At 47.5% G+C, this 27855-nt stretch overlaps 1 protein-coding gene across 1 annotated transcript in view; it reads left to right on the top strand.

Moving 5' to 3' along the window:
- The window catches only part of CENPE (centromere protein E), a 466760-nt gene that overhangs the window by 103223 nt on the left and 335682 nt on the right, over positions 1-27855 (top strand). The window contains 3 exon segments of the mRNA XM_030192156.1: positions 5514-5673; positions 6865-7033; positions 17981-18356. Of these exon segments, the coding sequence (XP_030048016.1) occupies positions 5514-5673; positions 6865-7033; positions 17981-18356 (705 nt within the window).

Raw genomic sequence — 27855 nt, 5'->3', positions numbered from 1 at the left:
TTTCTCCTCCCGAGAGTCTGTCTTTTGCTTCCTTTGTCCGGGAGATGTCTACGGCCATCCCCTTCCCGGTGGTTGTGGAGGACGAGCCCAGGGCTGAAATGTTTGAGCTCCTGGACTATCCTTCTCCACCTAAGGAAGCGTCCACTGTTCCCTTGCACCATGTCCTGAAAAAGACATTGCTTGCGAACTGGACCAAGCCACTAAGTAATCCCCACATCCCCAAGAAGATCGAGTCCCAGTACCGGATCCATGGGGACCCAGAGCTGATGCGCACCCAGTTGCCTCACGACTCTGGAGTTGTGGATCTGGCCCTAAAGAAGGCTAAGAGTTCTAGGGAGCATGCTTCGGCGCCCCCGGGCAAAGACTCTAGAACCTTAGACTCCTTTGGGAGGAAGGCCTACCATTCTTCTATGCTCGTGGCCAAGATTCAGTCTTACCAGCTCTACACGAGCATACACATGCGGAATAATGTGCGGCAGTTGGCGGGCTTGGTTGATGCTCTTCCCCCCGAGCAAGCCAAGCCTTTTCAGGAGGTGGTCAGGCAGCTGAAGGCGTGCAGAAAATTCCTGGCCAGAGGAGTGTATGACACTTTTGATGTTGCGTCCAGGGCCGCTGCTCAAGGTGTGGTGATGCGCAGGCTCTCATGGCTGCGTGCCGCCGACCTGGAGAATAGACTCCAGCAGCGGATTGCGGACTCGCCTTGCCGTGCGGACAATATTTTTGGAGAGAAAGTCGAACAGGTGGTAGTCTCTCCACCAGCGGGACACCGCATTCGACAAGTTCTCCCGCCGGCAGCCTTCAGCTTCTACCTCTACAGGTAGAAGATTTTTCGGGGGAAGGAAGACTGTTCCCTATACTTCTGGTAAGCGTAGGTACAATCCTCCTTCCCGACAGCCTGCGGCCCAGGCTAAGCCCCAGCGCGCTCGCTCTCGTCAGCAGCGTGCGACTCAGCAAGGCCCCGCGGCTCCCCAGCAAAAGCAAGGGGCGAGCTTTTGACTGGCTCCAGCAGAGCATAGCCGACATCCAAGTGTCAGTGCCGGGCGACCTGCCAGTCGGAGGGAGGTTGAAAGCTTTTCACCAAAGGTGGCCTCTCATAACCTCCGATCAGTGGGTTCTGCAAATAGTCCAGCAAGGATACACCCTCAATTTGGCCTCCAAACCTCCAAATTGTCCACCGGGAGCTCAGTCTTACAGCTTCCAGCATAAGCAGGTACTTGCAGAGGAACTCTCCGCCCTTCTCAGCGCCAATGCGGTCGAGCCCGTGCCATCCGGGCAAGAAGGGCTGGGATTCTATTCCAGGTACTTCCTTGTGGAAAAGAAAACAGGGGGGATGCGTCCCATCCTAGACCTAAGGGCCCTGAACAAATATCTCGTAAAAGAAAAGTTCAGGATGCTTTCCCTGGGCACCCTTCTCCCCATGATTCAGCAAAACGATTGGCTATGCTCTCTGGACTTGAAGGATGCCTACACACACATCCCGATACTGCCAGCTCACAGACAGTATCTGCGATTTCAGTTGGGCACACGCCACTTCCAGTACTGTGTGCTACCCTTTGGGCTCGCCTCTGCGCCCAGGGTGTTCACAAAGTGCCTAGCTGTAGTAGCAGCGGCACTTCGCAGGCTGGGGGTGCATGTGTTCCCATATCTCGACGATTGGCTGGTGAAGAACACATCCGAGGCAGGAGCCCTGCAGTCCATGCAGATGACTATTCGCCTCCTGAAGCTACTGGGGTTTGTGATAAATTATCCAAAGTCCCATCTTCTCCCAGTGCAGAAACTCGAATTCATAGGAGCTCTGCTGGATTCTCGGACGGCTCGCGCCTATCTCCCAGAGGCGAGGGCCAACAACTTGTTGTCCCTCGTCTCGCGGGTGCGAGCGTCCCAGCAGATCACAGCTCGGCAGATGTTGAGATTGCTGGGCCACATGGCCTCCACAGTTCATGTGACTCCCATGGCCCGTCTTCACATGAGATCTGCTCAATGGACCCTAGCCTCCCAGTGGTATCAGGCTGCTGGGGGTCTAGAAGACGTGATCCACCTGTCCACGAGTTTTCTCGAATCCCTCTATTGGTGGACAATCTGGTCCAATTTGACTCTGGGACGTCCTTTCCAAATTCCTCAGCCACAAAAAGTGCTGACAACGGATGCGTCTCTCCTGGGATGGGGAGCTCATGTCGATGGGCTTCACACCCAAGGAAGCTGGTCCCTCCAGGAACGCGGTCTACAGATCAACCTCCTGGAGTTACGAGCGATCTGGAACGCTCTGAAGGCTTTCAGAGATCGGCTGTCCCATCAAATTATCCAAATTCAGACAGACAACCAGGTTGCCATGTACTATGTCAACAAGCAGGGGGGCACCGGATCCCGCCCCCTGTGTCAGGAAGCCGTCAGCATGTGGCTCTGGGCTCGCCGTCTCGGCATGGTGCTCCAAGCCACATATCTGGCAGGCGTAAACAACAGTCTGGCCGACAGACTGAGCAGGATTATGCAACCTCACGAGTGGTCGCTCAACTCCAGAGTGGTGCGCCAGATCTTCCAAGCGTGGGGCACCCCCTTGGTGGATCTCTTCGCATCTCGAGTGAACCACAAAGTCCCTCAGTTCTGTTCCAGGCTTCAGGCCCACGGCAGACTGGCATCGGATGCCTTCCTCCTGGATTGGGGGGAGGGCCTGCTGTATGCTTATCCTCCCATTCCTCTGGTGGGGAAGACTTTGTTGAAACTCAAGCAAGACCGAGGCACCATGATTCTGATTGCTCCTTTTTGGCCGCGTCAAATCTGGTTCCCTCTTCTTCTGGAGTTATCCTCCGAAGAACCGTGGAGATTGGAGTGTTTTCCGACCCTCATCACGCAGGACGAAGGGGCTCTTCTGCATCCCAGCCTCCGGTCCCTGGCTCTCACGGCCTGGATGTTGAGAGCGTAGACTTTGCCTCTTTGGGTCTGTCAGAGGGTGTCTCCCGCGTCTTGCTTGCTTCCAGGAAAGATTCCACTAAGAGGAGTTACTTCTTTCTGTGGAGGAGGTTTGCCTTCTGGTGTGACAGCAAGGCCCTAGCTCCTCGCTCTTGTCCTACACAGACCCTGCTTGAATACCTTCTGCACTTGTCTGAGTCTGGTCTCAAGACCAACTCTGTAAGAGTTCACCTTAGCGCAATCAGTGCATACCATTACCATGTGGAAGGTAAGCGGATCTCAGGACAGCCTTTAGTTGTTCGCTTCATGAGAGGTTTGCTTTTGTCAAAGCCCCCTGTCAAGCCTCCTACAGTGTCATGGGATCTCAATGTCGTTCTCACCCAGCTGATGAAACCTCCTTTTGAGCCACTGAATTCATGCCATCTGAGGTACTTGACCTGGAAGGTCATTTTCTTGGTGGCAGTTACTTCAGCTCGTAGAGTCAGTGAGCTTCAGGCCCTGGTAGCCCAGGCCCCTTACACCAAATTTCATCATAACAGAGTAGTCCTCCGCACTCACCCTAAGTTCTTGCCAAAGGTCGTGTCGGAGTTCCATCTGAACCAGTCAATTGTCTTGCCAACATTCTTTCCCCGTCCTCATTCCTGCCCTGCTGAACGTCAGCTGCACACATTGGACTGCAAGAGAGCATTGGCCTTCTACCTGGAGCGGACACAGCCCCACAGACAGTCCGCCCAATTGTTTGTTTCTTTTGACCCCAATAGGAGGGGAGTGGCTGTAGGGAAACGCACCATATCCAATTGGCTAGCAGATTGCATTTCCTTCACTTACGCCCAGGCGGGGCTGGCTCTTGAGGGTCATGTCACGGCTCATAATGTCAGAGCCATGGCTGCGTCGGTAGCCCACTTGAAGTCAGCCTCCATTGAAGAAATTTGCAAAGCTGCGACGTGGTCATCTGTCCACACATTCACATCTCATTACTGCCTGCAGCAGGATACCCGACGCGACAGTCGGTTCGGGCAGTCAGTTCTTCAGAACCTGTTTGGGCTTTAGGATCCAACTCCACCCCCCGAGGGCCCTGTTTGTTCTGTTCCAGGCTGCACTCTCAGTTAGTTGGTAAATTTTTTAGGTCAATCTCAGTTATGTCCTCGCCGTTGCGAGGCCCAATTGACCATGGTTGTTGTTTTGAGTGAGCCTGGGGGCTAGGGATACCCCATCAGTGAGAACAAGCAGCCTGCTTGTCCTCGGAGAAAGCGAATGCTACATACCTGTAGAAGGTATTCTCCGAGGACAGCACAAACCCGCCCGCCTCCCCTTTGGAGTTGTGTCTTCCCTAGTCTTTGTCTTGCTACATATGAGACTGGCCGGCACGAGCCGGTTTCGGGCGGGAAGACGGCCGCGCATGCGCGCGAGAGCTAGCAAAGGACTTTGCTAGGAAGATTCCGATTGGAGGGGCTGCCGAGGACGTCACCCATCAGTGAGAACAATCAGCCTGCTGTCCTCGGAGAATACCTTCTACAGGTATGTAGCATTCGCTTTGTCCTCTAATTATTGTTTCCTAAGTCCAGTCCTGGATTACCCCTTGCCAGTTAGGTTTTTCAGGATATCTATAATGATTATGCATGAACTTGATTTGCAGACACTGCCTCCATTATATGTAAATCTTTCATGCATATTCATTGTGGATATCCTGAAAACCTGACTGACAAGGGGTACTCTAGGACCAGACTTGGGAACCACTGCTCTAACTGGTAGGAGGAGTTGGTGAGCAGTGTTTACCTGCTGCTGCTGCTGCTGCCTCCTCTGCTGGTTTTCATCTACATTGAGAATTTCACAGGGCTGTGTTTTGAGAGCTTTAAAATGTATTTGCATTATGATTGGGAGGGGGGGGGGGGGGCAATGCACTTGTTTGCCAAGGGCTCACCAAAGGGTTGGTCCTGGCATAGATGTACCTAGTAGAGTAAATGTGCAAATTATGTAATTCGTAATGTAGTTATAATGCAGACTTACCCATCTACTTTTTCACTAGAGGAGGGATGGGGGTTCACTTCACAAATGCAAAACAACCTTCCTTCTCAGTTACTTTACTTTACCATAAACAGAATGTACATTTGTTAGGATAAAAAAATAAAGGAATTGTCAGCTTTACCACTGTAAAAATACTCCCCCCCCCCCCCCCCCCCCCCAATTCCTGTGTTATACTGGGGTGGCATATCTAAGGGGATGCCCTGTGTGATAGAGCAGCATCCTTTTCCTCTTCACAGAGGTGGTTTAAGACACTCTGTGATAGCAGGGAGTGGGCGATGCCAACAGGCAAGTTGGGAAGTGAAAAGGCCTCTAGTTGCAGCTAGAACTGAAAGAAAACAGCTGCAGACAGGATTGGATCCTAGGGCTCAGCAGAAGTAGTGTTGTGGAGCAGTATTTCCCCTTCCTCTGGTGGATATACTTGCCAAAATATTAATCCCAATTCAGGACATCATTGTATAAAAGTCTTTGACGTGTGCTGTATCAAAATTTTGGATTTGTGCCATTACTGTTCTAGGTTTCTTTTAAATGGTAATATTCTTTAGTGTGTGTTCCTCATAATTTTATTTTGTGTGTAATTTTAGAACAAAAGAAAAAGAAGAGTTACTTGGGCCCCTGGCAAACTACATGGCAGCTTACGTTCTGAAACTGTATCTGACTTCACAATTGCACCAAATATGACTTCTACATTTAGCAAAAAAGCCAAGATCACAGATCTTCCACTATTAACAGAAATGGATGATTGTGAGTACCTTTTTCTGATAAGCTGTGTTGCTGTATGATGTTGCAGTGGCAGTGTAACACATTGTACTGTAGCTCCCAAGTTACTGTGCTGTTACGCAGAAAGGTGTGGTGGTGGTGAGTACTTTATTTATTTTATAACCAGCCTTGCTGGTGAGGAGAGATTATGGACTAAAGCATAGTGGCATCAGTTGGGAGAACATTCAAAATCTAACATCACTTTGCAAGTTAATCCCATGAGACAAGCTAAGTCAAACCTAATACTCCAGTGGAATAAAGTGATGGGGATTCCAGAAGCACATCTGTAATGCTGAGTAGCTTGGACTGTATTGTTAGCTCTTTCATGTTCTTTGATGCCATCTCAGCAGTTTACAATAATTAAATGACCCATTCTAGTCTGAAGCTGGGTTTGCCTTTCCAGATTGCTTCTTACTAAATTGGGGAGCACCTGTGGTCAGAACAATGTGGGTAGCTCACATGGGCAGTCTTCACATTGAGAGCACATAGTCTTTACAGGAGTTTTGATATTCACTGTCTGGAGTACCTTTTATCATTTTTGGTTGTTTTTTTTCCTCTTGTTTAAACTCAAATCTCAATAAAAGGGGAGTTGGTAGGATTTCCCTAACTAGAACAAATTTTTCGTTTAAATATCTTTTTTTCCTTTTGAAGCAACCCTTAGCCAAGGAGTCTTATGTATGGCTGTCTTACCTACTTGTGTTAAGAATAAAACTGGTCACCTCTACCAAATCTCTGAAGACACGTTTGCCATCTATCCCATTATCTTGTGAGTAGTTATCTCACCAGTGGTGCCTAGAAGCGATACCATTAGCGATATTTTTCTCTACACCCAACAAAGGTCTTTTTAAAGACCACAGCATTTCTTTAAAGGTCTATTTCTGGAGACATTATTAATTAAGATTGTCAGACTCATTTACCAAGACTCCTGAAGAAGGCACTTTCAGTTCCAAAACATGGTACTGGGTTGAGTCATCATTTAATAAATTTTATATCTACGTTTAAACATCTTTGGTCTGTTTTTTAAGAGCATGATTCTGTTCCCACTCTTCTGTTCCTGTGACTTTTTGTGGGACATTGTTGTTCCTTCCACTTCTGTGGTTTGGTTTCTCCAGTCATGTGAAATACCAAAGGCTTTTTATTCTGACAAATGATAAATTTGTTCTAAACTTTTTTCAGCTATTGGCACTGAATGTTTGGACATTGATGACACTTTCCGTTCCATGACTGATGAATTTTGCTCAGAGCCAGAATGGAATCCAGCTGCTCTGGTTTTCCGAAGGGCAAAATCTGATATGCTTCCTCCCAGAGTTGAAGATTTTACATTTGAGGGGCAGGTGCAAGAAAGGTACAGTCAAAACCAAAATAGAGACTTAAGAACTTGCATAATTGTGGGGATCCATGTGTATTTCTGACTGGACTAAAGCAGCTAGTCCAATGTAATACTGTGCTTTAAGAATTGCTTCACTTTTTATATGAACATGATATAATTGACTATGCATTTTTTTTAATGGAGGCAAGTTTACTAGATAGGTTTTATTCAGTTATTCTTGCTGACTTGGAATGTTGAAAATAAATTATTCAGAAAGGGTTGAAAAGGAGAATGTACTGTTAATTTCCTTTACTAGAGTCTGGCAGACCAGTCCATAATAATGGGTTATGTCCCCCTGACAGCAGATGAAGGCAGAAAAAAATAGCTCAAAACTCATCACTTCCTTTATATGGGACTGGTTCTGCAATCAGCATCTCAGTATCCTATATCAAAGTTAAGATTCTCCGAGGACAAGCAGGCTCAGTATTCTTACATATGGGTCGTCGTCCGGAACTTTGAAAAACAAAAAAGTCTCCAGAATGTGCCGTCGCGCGGGCAGAACGCACTGAGCATGTGCGAACGGCTTCCCGCCTGCAACGCGAGCGTGCCCTAACTAGTTTTTTCTTCTCCGCGTTTCTGAACAGTCAGGTTTTCCCTGCTGTCCAGGTTTTTTGTTCAGGAGATAGATTTTCAGCATTTGTCGCTATTTTTTCTTCTTATTTCTTCCTTAGTTTTACTTTCAGTAAAAGTTTCCTTTAGTTTTCGTCGTGGCCGACCTTTAGGCTGCTCGGCCGGGTCTTTTTCCCTCTTTTGTGGCCCTTATTTATTGGCACCATTGAGCCTTTTAATTTTGCGGCTGCTATTTTCCCGCCCATGTCATCGAAGACTCCCAGCGGCTTCAAGCGTTTTACTCGCTGCAACTGAACCATCTCGAGCACCAACCTCCACGCGTGGTATCTTCAGTGTCTTGGGCCCGACCATCTCCCAGCTTCTTGTAAGCTGTGTAAGTTGATGAAAAAGCGGACCCAAGTGGCTCGAGAGGCTCAGCGTGAAAATCATTTTTCTGAGCAGGCCGGTCCTTCGACATCGACCTCGGTACCGAGGGCATCAAGAGAAGCAGCGACACCGGGAGCGCAGGTAATGGCTGTCGAGAGAGTGCAGCGAGGCATCGAGTGGGTCTCCACCCACTCGATGGCCTACTGCTATGCAGGCCCCCTGGGACTGACCTTCTTCGGACCCGGCCTCGAGGAGGCGAGTGGATTCCACATTCTCATCGGTACCAAGAAGTCTCAATGACAGGCGTCAAGCGAAGGCAAAGAAGCACCGTCATCAATCTCCTTCCAGGCACGGTACCAAGAGCTCTGGCACCGGGAGTCGGCACCTGAGAAGCGTCGACGACGGGAGGACCGCTCACCCTCCATACAGGAGGTGCCGATGCAGCGGTTATCTGGCAGCCTCGTACCGGCTCTTGAGCCCCCGCAGATTGTGGCACTGACTCCTGCACCGGTTCCCCAGCCTTTTCCGATGGAAGCTCTCGACGAGCACACCTGGGCCCTTCTTCCAGAGCTCCTGGAAAGGTTGCTGCGCCAGTCTGCCTCGGTGTCGGGGGTGCTTGCGCAGTCTGTACCGACTGCAGAGGTGCTTTCTGGGCCTTCGACTGTGCGGAGGTCTCCATCTTCGGTGGCGCTTGCGGTACCAACATCGGCCGCCACCCGGGTCGATTCCCCCTCGACGCCGGTGGAGGAAGCTTTGCCGGAGTCTAGGCAGGGGTCGACTTCTCGACAACCCCCCACCACCACCACCACGAGGTCGTCGATCCTCGATGTCGAGACAGGCTCGGGTTCTGGCTGCTCTTAGGGAGCTTTTGGCCAACACCGATGAGGAGCGCTCATGGGGTATGGAGGAGGACCCCAGATATAAGAGTCATGTGGGGTTCCTTCTGATCCTACTCTGCCAATTGAGAGTAGAATGTCTCCTGAGAGTCTCTCTTTTTCATCTTTTGTTAGGGAAATGTCTAAGGACATTCCATTCCCTATGGAGGTTGTGGATGAGCCCAGGGCCGAGATGCCCTTGCATAATACACTCAGGGAAGTGCTTATGCGAAATTGGTCGTGCCCTCTATCTAATCCAGTTGTCCCCAAAAAGTCAGAGTCCCAGTACAGAGTCCATGGAGAGCCTGTAATGGTGAAGGTCCAAGTTCCTCACGATTCCATGGTGGTGGACTCTGCTCTCAGAAGAGCAAAGAGTACTAGAGACTATGCCTCAGTGCCCCCAGACAGAGAGTCTAGGACCTTGGATTCTTTTGGGAGACGTATGTATCAGGCCGCTATGCTCGCCGCCAAGATCCAGACGTACCAGCTCTACACGAGCATTCACTTGCAGAACTCGGTGAGGCAACTGTCTAGTTGAAGCACTTCCTCCAGAGCTTGCTAAACCTTTTCACCAGGTGGTCAGGCAGCAGAAGGCTAGCTGCAAATTCCTGGCCAGGAGGTCTTACAACACTTTTGATGTGGCATCCCGAGTAGCTGCTCAAGGTATAGTGATGCGAAGACTCTCATGGCTGCGTGTCTCTGACCTGGATCAGAAGACCCAGCAGCAAATGGCGGATGTTCCTTGCCGGGGGGATAATCTTTTTGGAGAAAAAGTAGAGGATATGGTCGATCAGATCAAAAAGCATCATGACGCCATGGGTTCTCTCTCCCGCCGGATGTCTTCTGCTACTGCCTCCTCTTTCAGGAGGTTTTTTTGGAGGGAAGAGGAGTGCCCCCCTATTCCTATAACAGGCATAAGTACACTCCTTTTCGACAGCCGATTCAGGCTCAGCCCCAGCATGTGCATTCCTGTCAACACCATGCGCCCAAGGACCCTAGGGCTCCCCAGCAAAAGCAAGGGATGGGCTTTTGACTGGCTCCAGTGCAGCATAGCCTCCGAAACCGTGTCCGTACCAGGTGACTTGCCTGTCGGGGGGAGGTTGATATTTTTTCACCAAGGTGGCCTCTTATAACCTCCGACAGGTAAGTTCATCAACTAGTCCGGTTAGGATACACTCTCAATCTGGTCTCAAAACCTCCAAATTGCCCACCGGGAGCTCAGTCCTTGAGCTCTCAGCACAAGCAGGTACTTGTAGAGGAACTCTGCACCCTTCTAAAGGCCAATGCGGTCGAACCTGTTTCACCAGGGGAAGAAGGGCTGGGATTCTATTCCAGGTACTTCCTTGTGCAACAGAAAACAGGAGGGTGCGTCCCATCCTAGACCTAAGGGCCCTGAACAAATTCCTAGTCCGAGAAAAGTTCAGGATGGTTTCCCTGGGCACCCTTCTTCCCATGATTCAGGAAAACGATTGGCTATGCTTTCTGGACTTAAAGGATGCCTATACTCACCTTTCAATACTTCCAGCCCACAGGAAGTATCTTCGATTTCAGCTAGGAACACAGCACTTTCAGTACCGGGTACTGCCCTTTGGCCTCACATCTGCGCCCAGGGTCTTCACAAAGTGCCTGGCAGTTGTCGCAGCATCGCTACGCAGACTGAGAGTGCATGTGTTCCCTTATTTCGATGATTGGCTGGTGAAGAGCACCTCGGAGGCAGGGGCACTACGGTCCATGCAGATGACTGTTCAACTGCTGGAGCTACTGGGGTTTGTAATAAATTATCCCAAGTCCCATCTTGTTCCAGTGCCGAAATTGGAGTTCATTGGATCACTGTTGGACACACGGATGTCTTGGGCTTATCTTCCCCAGGCAAGGGCAGACAATCTCTTGGCTCGAGCGTCTCAACAGATCACAGCTCAGCAGATGTTTAGACTTTTAGGGCACATGGCCTCCACAGTTCATGTGACTGTCATGGCACGCCTTCATATGAGATCAGCACAATGGACCCTAGCTTCCCAGTGGTGCCAAGCCACAGGGGAACTAGAGGATGTGATCATCTCTCCACCGACTTTTGCAGTTCCCTCCAGTGGTGGACCATTCAATCCAATTTGACCTTGGGACGTGCATTCCAAATTCCTTAGCCACAAAAAGTGCTGACGACGGATGCATCCCTCCTGGGGTGAGGAGCTCATGTAAATGGACTTCACACTCAGGGAGTCTGGTCCTTTCAGGAAAAGGGTCTTCAGATCAGCCTCCTGGAACTGCGAGCGATCTGGAACGCTCTCAAGGCTTTCAGAGATCGGCTGTCTAACCAGATCATCCAAATTCAGACAGACAGAATCAGGTTGCTATGTATTACACCAACAAGCAGGGGAGCACCGGATCTCGCCCTCTATCAGGAAGCTGTCAGGATGTGGCTTTGGACCCACTATCACGGTATGTTTTTCCAGGCCACATATCTGGCAGGTGTAAACAACAGTCTGGCCGACAGGTTGAGCAGGATCATGCAACCTCACGAGTGATCCCTCAACATGGATGTTGTACGCAAGATCTTCTGAGCGTGGGGCACCCCCTCGGTGGATCTTTTTGCCACTCACACAAATCACAAAGTCCCTCAGTTCTGTTCCAGACTTCAGGCCCACGGCAGATTAGCGTCCGATGCCTTTCTCCTACACTGGGGGACAGGCCTTCTCTATGCGTATCCTCCCATACCTCTAGTAGGGAAGACTCTGCTGAAACTCAGACAAGATTGCGGAACCATGATTCTGATTGCACCTTTTTGGCCCCGTCAGATCTGGTTCCCTCTTCTTCTTCTGGAGTTGTCCTCCGAAGAACCATGGAGACTGGACTGTTTTCCGACCCTCATCTCCCAGATTGAGGGGTCGCTTCTACATCCCAACCTCCAGTCTCTGGCTCTCTTGGCCTGGATGTTGAGAACTTAGAAGTTGCCTCTTTAGGCCTTTCGGAGGGTGTCTCCCAAATCTTGCTTGCTTACAGGAAAGATGCCACGAAAAAGTGTTATTTTTTTTCAAATGGAGATTTGCCGACTGGTGTGACAGCAAGACCCTAGATCCTTTCTCTTGTCCTACACAGGCCCTGCTTGAATACCTTCTACACTTATCAGAGTCTGGTCTCAAGACAAACTCAGTAAGGGTTCATCTTAGTGCGATTAGTGCTTATCATCAACGTGTAGAAGGTCAGCCTATCTCTGGACAGCCTTTAGTTCGCTTCATCAGAGGTTTGCTTTTGTCAAAGCCCCCTGTCAAACCTCCACCAGTGTCATGGGATCTCAGTGTCCTTCTCACCCAGCTGATGAGAGCTCCTTTTGAGCCTCTGAACTCCTGCCATCTGAAGTACTTGACCTGGAAGGTCATTTTCTTGGTGACCGTTACTTCAGCTCGTAGGATCAGTGAGCTCCAAGCCCTGGTAGTACATGCTCCTTATATCAAGTTTCATCATAATACGATGAGTGCTGAGGACTACTCTCCCTTGCCGAAGGTGGTGTTGGAGTTCTATCTGAACCAGTCAATTGTCTTGCCAACATTTTTTCCCTGTCCACATAAGCACCCTGGTGAGGACAAGTTGCACACCTTGGACTGTAAGAGGGCTTTGGCTTTGTACATGGAGCGGACAAAGCCCTATCGTCAGTCCGCCCAGCTTTTTGTTTCTTTTAATCCCAACAGGAGCGGAGTTGCCTTCGGAAAACACACCATCTCTAATTGGCTAGCATATTGCATTTCCTTCATTTAGGCCCAAGCTGGGCTGACTCTGGAGGGCCATGTCAGGGCTCATAATGTTAGAGCCATGGCTGCGTCAGTGGCTCACTTGAAGTCAGCCTCTATTGAAGAGATTTGCAAGGCTGCAACGTAGTCATCAGTCCACACATTCACATCTTACTACTGCCGTCAACAGGATACCCGACGCGACATGGGCAGTCGGTGCTGCAGAATCTGTTTGGGGTTTAGAATCCAACTCCACCCTCCTAGGCCCATTTCTGTTTTGTTCCAGGCTGCACTCTCACTTAGTTGTGTTTTTTTTTTCAGGTCAATCTATGTTATGTCCTCGCTGTTACGAGGCCCTATTGACCAATGTTTATTTTTTTGAGTGAGCCTGGGGGCTAGGGATACCCCAAACGTAAGAATACTGAGCCTGCTTATCCTCGGAGAAAATGAAGATACATACCTGTAGCAGGTATTCTCCAAGGACAGCAGGCTCAGTATTCTTACAACCCTCCCTCCTCCCTATTGGAGTTGTTACAATTCTCTCCTTTGCTTTTTACTAACTAGTTAGGTCACGCTCGCGTCGCGGGCGGGAAGCCGTTCGCACATGCTCAGTGCGTTCAGCCCGCGTGACGGCGCGTTCTTAAGACTTCTTTTTGTTTTTCAAAGTTCCTTACTCCTGGGTCGTCACGGATGATGACCCATACGTAAGAATACTGAGCCTGCTGTCCTCGGAGATTACCTGCTACAGGTTACTGAAGGGAATTCTTGTGTGAATCAGTGCAGGCTCCAGTAAAATGTAAGTGACAGACTCATGGGGAGGAGGACAGGAAGGGAGAAAAGTGCTGGCTGGACTCATGAGAGAAAGAAGAGGTGCTGGCTGCACCCATGGGAAGAGGAGGAGGAGGGCTGGAGGGAAAGAACAGGTGCTGGCTGCACTCATGGGAGGAGGAGGAGGGAGACTGGAGGGAAAGGGGAGCGTTGCTTGCTGGACCCATGGGAGGAAGGGGTTGCTAGAGGGAAAAGAAAGAAATACTGGACTAAGGGGATGAAGGAAGAGGTCAAATACTTGAACCCATAGCGGGAAAGAGAGCAGGCAGATGAGCCAGATGCTGGAAGGGATGGGAAGAGGGAGAGCTGCTGGGTTGGGCTGGAGAGGCGAAATTGCAACATCAAAATTGCAACATTCACAAGAAAAACTTTCCGTTCGTAGCACTCTCAAAATGGCGAATTTTGCCATTTTCGCCATTTTGAGAGTGCCACGAACTGAAAATTTTTTGTGAATGTTGTAATTTTGATGTTGGAATTTGCCCCAAGCGTTGGAAACGCGCTAAACATAGACAGGTAAATTCCCCTCAGTTCATATCCTCTAGTTCTACCACCTTCCCATTTCCGGAAAAGGTTAGCTTGCGGATTAATACCTTTCAAATATTTGAACGTCTGTATCATATCACCCATGTTTCTCCTTTCCTCCAGGGTATACATGTTCAGGTCAGCAAGTTGTATAAGCCTCTCTGTGCAGGTTACACAAGATAGATTATGATAGCTGAAGTAGCCCAAGAGTATTTAAAGATCAGACAGAATGATTCCAAATTATGCTTGTCGAGCACTGTGCAGGTTGTATAAAGAAGTACAAAAGAATTTTTATAAATTGGGCAAAAAAAAGTAAATGGGAGATTAACAAGCTTATTTTTGAAAGTGATCGCCGGCCATTTCCCGACATAAATTGGGAGATGGCCGGCAATTTCTTAAAAACGCCGAAATCGGTATAATCGAAAGTGGCATTTTTGACAGCATCGCTGGCGAAAGTTCAAGGGGGCGTTCGGTAGCTTAGCGAAGGCAGGACATGGGCAGGCATGGGCGTGGCTACCAGATGGCCGGCTTTCGCCGATAATGGAACAATAAAAAGCGGCGTTAAGCAGTATTTCGCCGGGTTTACTTGGCAGCCTGAATGCCAGCCTCAAATGCCGTACCCACCTCCATGACAGCAGAATGTGTTCTATCCTTTGACAGCCTTTCCCTGGTTGTGATGTGACTCTCAGGTGAGTGTGACACCTTTTCTGTTAGGTGCACTGCAGAGTCACATCAGCAATGCATTGTGGTGAGTGTAGGGTAGTGGGCTCTACTCCCATGGTGCTTTTCCCCCTGCTAACTGGGTCAGAGTGTGCCCTGTTTTGTTTCTGGTAGTCCATAAGGTAGTGGCCAATTTTTGTAAGCCAGTTTGAGATCCCTTTCATGTTGTTACCCACGTTAGAGAACTTAGTTTTTACCTTGAATGTTGCTGAAAGAGGGCGTTGTACACCATTCTGCCAGGTCTGACCTACTGCTAATCTCAGTACCAGGGAGACTCTTTGCCAGTGGGGCACAACCTCTGATCTGCAGTTAATTGTGAGTAAACGTGCTTAATCAAATAAATGACTTTTTCAAAGAGATTAGTCTTCAGGTGTCAGCTGGTGTGCCAAGGTTATACAGCAGCAACAAGTCCTAGAGGCCTGCGTGTATGCAGGTCCCTGGAACACTGTTAGTTGGTACCGCAGTGCACTTAAGGCAGGCGCACCCATGCCCATCCCCCCCCTACCTGTAACACTGTACCCATATGTAGTTGCTCCCTTCACCCCTAAGAGCTACGATAGTGTCCATTTGTGGGTAGTAGTGTTTTTTTTTTTGGGGGGGGGGGGTTGGGGGGCTCAGCACCCAAAGTAAGGGAGCTACAGTGGGGGAAATAAGTATTTGATCCCTTGCTGATTTTGTAAGTTTGCCCACTGACAAAGACATGAGCAGCCCATAATTGAAGGGTAGGTTATTGGTAACAGTGAGAGATAGCACATCACAAATTAAATCCGGAAAATCACATTGTGGAAAGTATATGAATTTATTTGCATTCTGCAGAGGGAAATAAGTATTTGATCCCTCTGGCAAACAAGACCTAATACTTGGTGGCAAAACCCTTGTTGGCAAGCACAGCGGTCAGACGTCTTCTGTAGTTGATGATGAGGTTTGCACACATGTCAGGAGGAATTTTGGTCCACTCCTCTTTGCAGATCATCTCTAAATCATTAAGAGTTCTGGGCTGTCGCTTGGCAACTCGCAGCTTCAGCTCCCTCCATAAGTTTTCAATGGGATTAAGGTCTGGTGACTGGCTAGGCCACTCCATGACCCTAATGTGCTTCTTCCTGAGCCACTCCTTTGTTGCCTTGGCTGTATGTTTTGGGTCATTGTCGTGCTGGAAGACCCAGCCATGACCCATTTTTAAGGCCCTGGCGGAGGGAAGGAGGTTGTCACTCAGAATTGTACGGTACATGGCCCCATCCATTCTCCCATTGATGCGGTGAAGTAGTCCTGTGCCCTTAGCAGAGAAACACCCCCAAAACATAACATTTCCACCTCCATGCTTGACAGTGGGGACGGTGTTCTTTGGGTCATAGGCAGCATTTCTCTTCCTCCAAACACGGCGAGTTGAGTTCATGCCAAAGAGCTCAATTTTTGTCTCATCTGACCACAGCACCTTCTCCCAATCACTCTCGGCATCATCCAGGTGTTCACTGGCAAACTTCAGACGGGCCGTCACATGTGCCTTCCGGAGCAGGGGGACCTTGCGGGCACTGCAGGATTGCAATCCGTTATGTCGTAATGTGTTACCAATGGTTTTCGTGGTGACAGTGGTCCCAGCTGCCTTGAGATCATTGACAAGTTCCCCCCTTGTAGTTGTAGGCTGATTTCTAACCTTCCTCATGATCAAGGATACCCCACGAGGTGAGATTTTGCGTGGAGCCCCAGATCTTTGTCGATTGACAGTCATTTTGTACTTCTTCCATTTTCTTACTATGGCACCAACAGTTGTCTCCTTCTCGCCCAGCGTCTTACTGATGGTTTTGTAGCCCATTCCAGCCTTGTGCAGGTGTATGATCTTGTCCCTGACATCCTTAGACAGCTCCTTGCTCTTGGCCATTTTGTAGAGGTTAGAGTCTGACTGATTCACTGAGTCTGTGGACAGGTGTCTTTCATACAGGTGACCATTGCCGACAGCTGTCTGTCATGCAGGTAACGAGTTGATTTGGAGCATCTACCTGGTCTGTAGGGGCCAGATCTCTTACTGGTTGGTGGGGGATCAAATACTTATTTCCCTCTGCAGAATGCAAATAAATTCATATACTTTCCACAATGTGATTTTCCGGATTTAATTTGTGATGTGCTATCTCTCACTGTTACCAATAACCTACCCTTCAATTATGGGCTGCTCATGTCTTTGTCAGTGGGCAAACTTACAAAATCAGCAAGGGATCAAATACTTATTTCCCCCACTGTATGCATGTGGGAGCATTTTCTGAAGTCCACCGCACTGACCCCTAGGGTGTCCAGTTGGTGTCCTGGCATGTGAGGGGGACCCCCCCCGCAGTTATTTCTATTAAAAAAACTTTGTTTTAGAACAGTATTTGAAAATTGAGAATTCTATGCCTTTATGCATTGTTTGTGGGGTTTATGCAGTGTGTTCCAACTTATCCAAGAACAGGTCATTCCCATTTACATCGGATAATCGAGACTGTACTGTATTTGACAAGAATTTTTCTCCAGAATATTAATTTTTCTGTTAAATACGCAAAGTGATCATGTTCTAAAATGATTGAAATAGTAATATACTTTTCAGAGGAAAGGTTTGGGACAAATATTGGAAAGTTCGGGAGCAGCAGGTTGTGTTCGTCAGTCGTGTACATAAATATAGCTTGGCCCCTCTTCTTGCTGTTGCACTCTGCAAACATTTGAATTATTTTTTTACTTATTGTGGGTTATGCTGAAATATGTTGGATGTGCTGCCTGTTAAAACCTTTTCAATAAAAAGTATTTTAAAAATTCACACATTTTATCAAATTTATATCCCGCATTATCTATGCAGTCTAGATGGATTACATCAGTGTGTAATACTTTATAAAAAAAACAAAATTTAACTTGAATTTTCCCAGTGACTTGTAACCAATGGATAAATGTAGAAACTTACTGTGATTTATATGAATACACATGTTTGAAGAGACTGAGCACCAAATTGCAATACTACGTGTCAAATTTAAGATGCATTTATAATGGTATTCTTTGAAGTTATTTGAGTAATCATTCAGATGCATAGCTATTTTTGTTACCACCAGCATAAAACTTAGCCACTGAAAGTATAAGATCAATTATAACTTGTTATATCTGAGCCTCTTTTTCATATCCCTAATTGCTCCCATTCTGATGCAGGCATATAGTTTTCATGGTTGGCTGCTCTATCCATCTTGTTTATGGTAGCAGTAATTGGAATTGAGCATTTTTTTAAAAATGAAAATAGTATGGAATATATTTTAAAGAGCAGATTTCATGAAGTGTTGCCTTTGTGTTGCTAATTGTCACTTTCCATTTAGTGTTCCATATCAGGAAGCAGCCCCACCAAAGAATAACTATTTAAAGATGAAAGTTGAAGAGTTGGAAAACCAATTGCAACTGCTAGCCAAAGAAAAAGCTAATGAAGTGGAGAAAAGGAAAGCTGTAGAAGAAAAAAATGTTTGTTTACAGCAGCAAATACAAGCGTCAGAACAGAAATCTGAAACGAAGAGCTTTGAAATCAAAGTTGAAGATTTGGAAAACCAGTCGCATGTTTCAAATGAAATAGAAAATCAAAAAGAAATAGAATTATTGCAGGAAAATGTAGATGTACCAGAACAATTGCAAGTAAACCAGGCTGAAGATGCTAAAGATGAAATATCAGTCATGGAGAGGGAGACTGCAGAGTTGGTCCACGTTCGTCAAGTTAATGTAAAACACAGTGAACTAGAGAACATCTCTATGCCAGAAACACAAGTACAGGGCTGTAATATAGAGACTAACCTGGGTGAAAGAATAATGCTAGAGCAGAAGAATACAGAATCGGAAGTATTGCAAAGTCTAAGTACAGAAGAAAGCAGCGATGATGGAACGGTTAGTACTCTTGCATACTGTGATCAATTTAAAGATTGTGCTAACGAAAAAAAAAACTGGCAGTAGTGTGCTGATTCTGGCACAAAGTATGCAATACAAGCCAAAACTGAAACGTCTAGTACATGAAAGTCAAATACTAAGTGTCAGAACATCTTTGTTGATATCATATACTGTAATTCCTTTAAGGGGGACCTCGGAGATCTTGACTAGAGCAAAGTCCAAACTTCCTCAGCAACCCTCCAGACCGGTCAAGACGCTTGGGTTATGCACGCCTACCAGCAGAGGGAGACTGAGAACACTGAAACTTAAACTAGGATAAGCCAGCAGCCAACCCCCAAGCAGCCAGTAAATCTCAGTCTCCAGCAGAGGGTAGACGTGCAGCCTGAGCAGTCAGTCTGGTCTGGTAGGATTAGAATTCTTTGCCTTAGTACCCTGTACTTAGAACTTTGGTGCTTCGGGGAAGCGTGTCCGGTGGGGCTCCCTTTTTCCCCTGGGGAGTTTCACCTGTGTAGGTCTCTCCCCAGCCGTACTTTGGAAAAGTCAGCTTTGTGCCTCGGCTCCTGCGGTGGCAGGAACCTTGAGTGCCATAGCCCCTGTCAGCATATAGCAACTGGGCTGTTTGTGGTGTGTGTGTGGAAAAAAAAAAAGAGAAAAGATCTACACAGACAGCGTGAATCTAAATCAGAGGGTCTTGATTCTTTGATTTGAGGGCTGACAAGGAGGCTTGTGGGGTTTTTGAGAAAAAATAGAAGGCTGGGGCGCTTCTTCCCGACTGAGGTGTGAACCGCTTTAAATTTAGCGATGTCGGCGGGAAAAGCGTCGCGTTGCCGCTTCTGTGCGAGAAGGGGAGTAGACGCGCTGGGAGCTCAGTGCAGGCTTTGCGGGGAGCCTAAGCAGCCTCTCTCTTCTCCCCCGGTGTTGGCAGTGGAGGTTTCGAGCTTTGGTAAGGAGTTACCTGGCTCTGATTCTCCCTCCGGTCCTGTAGCGGCGGTCCCAATTTTGGTGGGAACCGCCGCCATCTTGGATTCGGCCGGCCCGGCGGTCCCTTCACGGTCTGTGATAGAAAGTTCAGGGCAGAATGTTGGTTCCTTCCCTGAAGGCTTGGGGGCCATGGGGTTTCCTCCAGAATTCATTTGGTCCATGTTTCAGGCCTGGCAGTCAGGCCCTGCCCAGTCAGAATCCCAGAAGGGGGTAGGGTCTTTGTTGGCCAAGCGCCCGTGGCTGGATTGGTCGGAGGACCCGGAATTGTTTTCCTTTCCTCCATCAGAGGATGAGGGTAGTGTTCTGGGGGAAGAGTTTCTGGGAGACAATGACCTTGAGGGGGAGGGGCCCTTACCAGGTGAGGACCCCTCGGTTGTGCGGATCTTCCTGAACCGATTGATCCAAGTAGTGGCTACACTTAGGTTTGATCCTGAGCCGGTGGTAGCGGAGGTTAAGCAGATAGACCCCTTAGTTAAGGGTATTCGACGGACTTCGCGTTCTTTTCCGATGAATTCGGATCTCAGAGATATGATTTTGCAGGAGTGGTCCTTCCCAGATTCCCCTTGTAAGGTGGGCAGAGCTATGGCGAGACTTTATCCTATTCCCCAAGAGGATAGGAACTCCTTAAAATCACCTACAGTGGATGCGGTGGTGACCGCGGTTACCAAGGCTACTGCCATTCCGGTTGATGGGGGGGGGGCTGCTCTGAGAGATCCGCAGGATAGGAAGTTAGAATCTTTTATTCACCGCAATTTTGATCTCTCCGCCTTGTCGCTTCAGGCCGCTCTGTGTGGGGGATTAGTAGCCCAGGCTTGTTTCCGTTGGGCAGAAAAGCTTCTGGATGGTCCGGTTTGGACAGGTCTTCCTTGGTGCAGGAACTAGCCAAGCTGGAGATGGGCTCTTCTTTCTTGGCAGATGCTAGTTATGATTTACTGAGAGCTTCAGCTAAGAATATGGCTTTGGCAGTTGGAGCTCGTCGGGCCATTTGGCTTCGTGGCTGGTCTGCGGATGTGGCCTCTAAATCCAAGTTATGTTCTCTTCCCTTCAAGGGTGTCATGCTGTTTGAGGAAGAGTTGAATAAATTGGTATGTGGCCTTGAAGATGCTAAGATTTCGCGGTTGCCAGAATTGTGGCCTAGAGCAGGGGGTCGAGGAGTGTCAGGACATGCTCGTTTGAGATATGTACGGCGCTATAGGCCAGGTAGGTTTAGTGTTGCGCCTAGAGGATGTTATTTTCAGCGTACTCAGCCCTTTCTTGGAGGTCGACGAGAGGCATCTGGAGGAGCTCTGTCTTCCTTGCGTGCCTCACAATGAAGGTGTGCGGGTCCAACCTCTGGTGCGGGTAGGTGCTCGTCTGAGTCAGTTTTATCAGAGGTGGACCCATATCATGACAGATCAGTGGGTCCTCGAAGTTGTGCGATTCGGGTACGCCTTAGAGTTCGAGGACTTTCTACCAGATTTCTTTCTAGCCTCTCCGTGCCGTTCGCGGCTCAAGGCCAGGGCGATTCTGCAGACTCTCTGTCAGCTGATAGATCTGGGGGCTGTAGTTCCCGTTCCGACCTCAGAAAGGGGGACAGGTTGTTATTCAATTTATTTTGTGGTCCCCAAAAAGGAGGATTCCTTCCGGCCTATTTTATATCTAAAAAGGGTCGACGGGGCTTTGAAGGTTCCCTCCTTTCGCATGGAAACGTTGCGTTCGGTCATAGTAGCGGTGCAGTCAGGAGAGAGTTCCTCACATCTCTGGATTTGACGGAAGCCTATCTTCATATTCCCATCCGGGCGGCGCATCATCGGTTTCTCCGGTTTGCGGTTCTAGGACAGCATTTTCAATTTTGTGCTCTGCCGTTCGGTCGTGGCGGCAGCTTTGAGTAAGCAAGGGGTATTAGTACATCCGTATTTCGACGATTGGCTGATTCGAGCCAAGTCCCTCCAGGAGAGTATGGAAGCAACCGCAAAGGTGGTGTCCTTCTTGGAGTCGCTCGGTTGGGTGGTGAACATTGCCAAGAGTCACTTAGTTCCGTATCAATCCCTGGAATATTTGGGAGTTCGATTCGACACTGCAAAGGGACTGGTGTTTTTACCGGCAGCTTGGATAGCCAAGATGCAGACCTTAATTCGCCAATTTTGTGCCAAGAGGTCTCCATCAGCTCATTTTTACCTTCAGATTTTGGGACTCATGGCGGCATCGATAGAGGTGGTGCCCTGGGCCAGGGCTCACATGAGACAGTTACAGGCGGCACTGTTGGACCGTTGGTCTCCTCAGAACTTGGAGGAAAGACTATTCTTGCCGGAAGCGGTTTGTCTCAGCCTGTGGTGGTGGCTTCATACGCTGAATCTGGAGAGAGGAATGCCCCTGGATTCGCCGGAGTGGATTGTTCTGACCACGGATGGCAGGCTGGGGGGCGCATTGCCTCGGAGAGGTGGCTCAGGGCCGTTGGTCAGCGGAGGAAGCCATATGGTCCATCAATCGGTTAGAAACTCGGGCAATCCAGTTGGCTCTGCAGGCCCTTCAGTATCTTCTCACAGGCAAAGCTGTTCGAGTTTTGTCCGACAACGCCACTGCGGTGGCTTACGTAAATCGGGGGCACAAAGAGGCGGGAAGTGGCTGAAGAGACGGCAGAGGTAATACATTGGGCGGAACTTCATCTGCAGAGTCTCTCGGCAGGTCATGTGGCCGGAGTGGACAACGTCAGTGCGGATTTTCTGAGCAGAAACACGTTAGATCCAGGAGAGTGGTCGCTGCATCGTCCGCTGTTCCACCGTCTGGTGATGGAGTGGGGACTTCCGGTGATAGATCTCATGGCCTCGTCCAGCAATGCTCAAGTGCCCAGGTTTTTCAGCCGGCGGCGGGATCCGAGGTCCGAGGGGATCGATGCCCTAGTGCTTCCGTGGCCTCTTCATCAACTGTTGTATGTGTTTCCTCCTTGGCCCCTAGTAGGGCGGATAGTTCAGAGAATGGAGCGGCACGTAGGTATGGTGATCCTCGTGGCTCCGAATTGGCCTCGTCGTCCGTGGTTTGGCAATCTAGTGTGTCTGGCAATAGGAGGGCCGCTGAGCTTGGAGGAGTCCGTGGTGTTAGTGCAGGGTCCAATCGTAATGCCTGATCCGTCTCCATTCTCACTTATGGCCTGGCTCTTGAAAGGGACAGGTTGAAGAAAGGTTTTTCTCCTAAAGTAATTGATACTATGTTGCAGTCCTGGAAACGGTCCACTTCCTTTGCTTATGTTCATGTGTGACGGATTTTTGAAAGTTGGTGTCAGGATCGTTCGTACTCTCCGTGGACCTCTTCGATTCCGGAGGTGTTAGAGTTTTTCCAGGATGGTGTGGACAGAGGCCTGGCTCTGTCTTCATTGAAGGTGCAGGTTGCGGCTTTGGCTTGTTTCCGGGGAAGGATACGGGGGGGTCTCCTTGGCTTCTTCTCTGGATGTGGTTCGGTTTTTGCGAGCTGTGAAATTGATTCGTCCTCCATGTCGTCAGATAGTGCTGCCGTGGGATTTGAACTTGGTGTTGGAGGTATTGGTGGGCCCTCCTTTTGAGCCTTTGGTTTCGAGTACGGTTAAAGATCTTACTTTGAAGGCAGTATTTTTGGTGGCTATTACTTCGGCTCGGCGAGTTTCGGAGTTACAGGCTTTGTCTTGTCGTGCTCCTTTTCTGTGTTTTTCTAAGGAGAAGGTTTCTTTGAAGCCGGTCCTGTCGTTTTTGCCCAAGGTAGTGTCTTCTTTCCATGTAAATCAGGACATTTCTTTGCCAGTTTTGGGGGATAAGTTGGGAGATTCTTCTCAGCGCCGTTTAGCCAAATTGGATGTACGTCGAGTCTTGCTTTCTTACTTGTCCAGGACTCGGGAGTTTCGGTCTTCGGATAGGTTGTTTGTGTTGTATGGAGGACCTAAGAAAAGAGCGGCAGCTTCTAAGGCAACAATTTCCAGATGATTGAAGGAGGCTGTTTCTTCGGCGTATTTGCTCAAGGGACGTAGAGTGCCAGAGGCACTGAAGACGCATTCGACCAGGGGGGTAGCTTTTTCCTGGGCTGAGAGTGGATTGGTTCCGCCTCAAGATATTTGCAGGGCGGCAGTCTGGTCCTCGCTGCATTCTTTTGTAAAGTATTATAGAATTGATGTGCAGGCTAGGGAGGATGCGAGTTTTGGTGCGGCAGTTTTGACTTTGGGAATGCAAGGTTCTCGCCCTTAGATTATATACTGGCTTGGTACTTCCCAAGCATCTTGACCGGTCTGGAGGGTCGCTGAGGAAGGTGAAATTAGGTCTTACCTGCTAATTGTCTTTCCTCTAGATCCTCCAGACCGGTCAAGAATCCTCCCGCTGTGTACATATCTTCTTTTTTCTCTTCGTGTGATTGGCAGATTTCTGGTATTGATATTGTCTGGGTTGCTATTGCTGAAAGGTATCTAAATTTGGAACTTTGGTGTTCTAAAGTTCTGTGCTATTTCCTTTGTGTTTCAGAGAAGGACCGCAGCGCTGTTGCGTTCGGTCAGTAGAAGCACGTTTCTATGGTTTGTTTCTGAGTACAGGGTTCTTCAACCTTTTGGGGTTGTAGTTGGTTATTGGTTTGTTTGTGTTCTGCTTTGATAAGGATTTACTGGCTGCTTTGGGGTTGGCTGCTGGCTTATACTAGTTTAAGTTTTAGTGTTCTCAGTCTCCCTCTGCTGGTAGGCGTGCATAACCCAAGCGTCTTGACCAGTCTGGAGGGTCTAGAGGAAAGAAAATTAGCAGGTAAGACCTAATTTCACCTTGACTGTCACGCCTTTATCAGATGTTTTTTGCAGTGAAACTCCCCGCAAGATCGGAAGTGATCAAAAAGTCATTAACGAGACGTCCTGCAAATGCGGAAGTGCTTGAAAAATTAAAGTATAGTTAAGTGAGTTTTGCTGAATTTGAAAATGTCCAATTTTAAGATCAATAAAATGTTGGTAAATTTTTTTTATTTTTTTTTAGTTTGCTACAGAAATAGTGGAGTTAGATTCTAGTGCTTTCATGAAGGGTCAGCAGTATGTAAATCACAATGAAGGCATCTGATGTCTGTTGGCGCCATTTTGAAGAACAGAATGTTAAGGATGTAGTAAATATGTCCTAGATGGTAAAATGTATTTTTTTGTTGAGTGGTGAAAAGTCAAGGTCCATTGCTGTGGTGTTTGTTGCAGTGGGAAAGACTGATAGTTAACATTCAAGCCAGCATAGCACTAAGCCCCTGAGGAAGCCTGTACACCGGTGGCCCTGTTAGGCAGAGAGAGAAGTAAGTGCTTGGTGTTTTTTGGCATTACCTTAACTGCAAATATGTGTTAGAGAGAGAAGTTTTTAGTGAAACTCTGAAGAGACATATACAGCACTAATTGTTTTTGCATTAAAAATAGTTGGGAGTTTTTAGACTGATGAAAGACAAAGAACCAAATTGGTTTGATACAGAAGCAAATTTGGACTTTGCTCTAGTCCAGGTCTCTGTGGTCTTTTCTTCCTCAAAAAATTTGTGTATTATGTCATCAACAAAGATGTTTTGGCACTTGGTATTTGACTTTCATGTACTAGATGTTTCAGTTTTGGCTTGTATAAATTTAATCATCCTTATGTTTTGTTTTTTTTGTTTTTAAGAATTTAGTGTCCTACTTTTACTGACATGGCTCAAATTGAATTACATAATAGCTAATAATGCTGAATATTATAAATGAGGTGCAATTACTAAGTCAATTTTTTTAAATATTCATTTAAATGAATACTTATTACTGTATTTAAAATTTCAGCACCACCTTGATAGCTCAAGGTTAATCCAAAGAACACTTGGAGGGTCTTGCTAGGAGCTACTTGGCCCCCACCTGTTCATGTGTCCTTTATATTGACAGCATTCTACCAACAAACTGGGTTTTTATTTGGCTTTTAGGAAAGTAGGCAACCCTCAAGATATTCCTTGGTGGGTTTTGAGGGACATAGATCTTTTACAACCCAAGGCCACACAGTTCTAAGACAATCATCCACAGATTACAAAAAATTTACTGTGGGTTGCAGTTAGGAGCCAAAGCTAATAAATTAACAATTGTATTAGCAAACAGGACTAGAACAAGGAAAATAAGGTTTAATTCTGCAAATAACCAACAGATAAGGTAACATGGATCAATACAAATATCACTTCCTTGATAAATTTTATTGAATTTAGCTAATGCCTAACAAGGATCAGGCCATCCTACCCCATCCCCCCACCCACTGTTGACAAGAGGCTTGCTTTCTTAAATCAGAGTTCTAGTACTTCTAACGGTTCCCCAGCTAGGGATCCTACCCCAGGGTTCCTTATAGATCTCTACAGCTATCTAGCTACTAAGTGGTAGTGTTGTGCAGTGAATGGGATTACCTTTTCCAAGGAGTGAAAACTGCCTCCTGCCCAGAATTGTCACTAGGTCAGCTTTTTTTTTTCTCTCATCACTGCAGAAAAAATATTCATGTCTTTCATGTATAAACTTGTATTTTATTTTGAGCATACCCTTCATTTGCATAGATACACTGCTGTTACAGCAAGGCACTATGAAAATCTGAGGAGCTGACAAGAAGGCTAAAGAGTAGAATGCGATACTGGTAATGGTGTTCCCCTATTACAAATCAGGTACTCCTGGGAACATGACTATCTTTAATATGGATGTATGCATCCTTAAAGTTTGAAGAACAAACCAGCCTTCCTGCATCTTGAACAAAGTCTATTAAAATAAAATAAATCAAAGCCCAGCCCTCCCCCTCCCCTGGAGATTCAAAAATATTTGGAATAGAATGCTGTCTTTACCCTGATGGAATAGGGTCGACCGCACAGGACTCTAAAATGGAAGAGAGCTTCTTGATAAGTGGTTCTCTCCTGTGAAGAGTTTGACCATGATATTCCCGACAGCAGTTTGAGGGAAGATCAAATATATGAAGTCTAAATCCTAGAGAAACAATTTCAGAACCCAATGGTTGGAGGCTGTAATGGTCTGCAAGAAATCTGAGTTCTCTCCTACTGGAAGGCTAACCAGGATGCCACTATCCCCTGTTGGACATAACCTCCTAGGGGAAGTCCAAACCTGATACCCAGGTTTTGGCTAAGGAGCTGCTTGACTTTTCTGGGCCCTCTGCCATCTTGGGTGGGCAGATGCTAAGGACTAGGTGTAGAACCTAGAAAAACATGACTTACAGGACTGGGGCTTACAGGGAGGCAGTTAAGAATGGGGCTGGGAATAGAGGGCTAGAGGCTGATGCAGGGACTGAAGATGGATGATGGGAGAAGGGCAAGGGTGGAAAAGAGCTCGGCGTGCAGGTAAGGGGGAGGAGTAGAGTGGGCCACAGGGAAAGGGAAAAAGAGGGAAGTGGTGAGAAGGGATTAGAATGGAGGAAGAAGGGAAAAGGGAGGGAGAGGTGAAGGGAAGGGGTAAAGGATCGTATGAAGAGGGTTCAGAGGCACTACAACAGATCTGAGAAGCAAATGGGGAAACTGGGTAGCAGGTAATAGAGAAAGAAAGAGGCTGGATGCCAGGAGGTGTTGAATGATGGGTAGCAAGCTGGGGCTGGTGAGAGAATGAGACTTGGAAGAAGGTAGATGAGAGCTTGGCAGGGGCAGGAGTAAAAGATGGAAAGCTGTATAATGAGGGGAAACTTAGGACTAGAGGGTGAGAGAAGGGGGAGAATGAAAGGTAAAATCTAGCTTCTGATTAGAGATGCACAGAAGAGAACTTATGAAGGGGAATGGACAATGTTAGAAACAGATGTAGAGAGGAAAGGAAGACATGAAAACAAGACCCTGAAAAAGAACTTGGATAAGATGATACAGGAAAGACCAAGTGGCTTAGTGAAATAAGAAAACCAAAAGGAAAACTCATTTTATTTTCACTTGTGTTCTGGAAATTGTTGGCTTTTGTAAAGTGCAACCCAAATAACTTTAGATTTTACACAGAACATCCTGTGTCTCCAGTATTGCATTGCATTCACACTTCAGAGTTCCTATTTCTAGTTAGTGGTTGCTTATTCTGTATTTTGAGGCTTGCTCTGTAGTCTGCAAGAGTAATAGAAAAAGTCAGGCTGCTATGTATCCCTACACAGAAACTAAACAGTAACAAAATCCTTCACTTCTCTTTTTACAACAGTATATTGGTATTCCAGTGTGTTGCCTTTTTAGAGGTAGGGTTGTTGCTTGCTGAGTCTTAGTCAATAGTAATTCTTTATTGTGACAGAGTTCCTATATAGAGGGTGGGGCAAAAAACATAACCCCCTAGAGTTTTTCTTGCTGTTTTATCAACTTCAGTGTGAAATTTTACAACTTTATTTGTACTATCTACGTTTGTATGCCAAATGGAATGAGATTCTTTAAACACAATGAAGTT

Source organism: Microcaecilia unicolor, chromosome 2, assembly GCF_901765095.1.
Source record: "Microcaecilia unicolor chromosome 2, aMicUni1.1, whole genome shotgun sequence".
NCBI lineage: Eukaryota > Metazoa > Chordata > Amphibia > Gymnophiona > Siphonopidae > Microcaecilia > Microcaecilia unicolor.
Note: the sequence above shows the minus strand (reverse complement) of the source record. Positions and strands in the feature narration are given on the sequence as shown.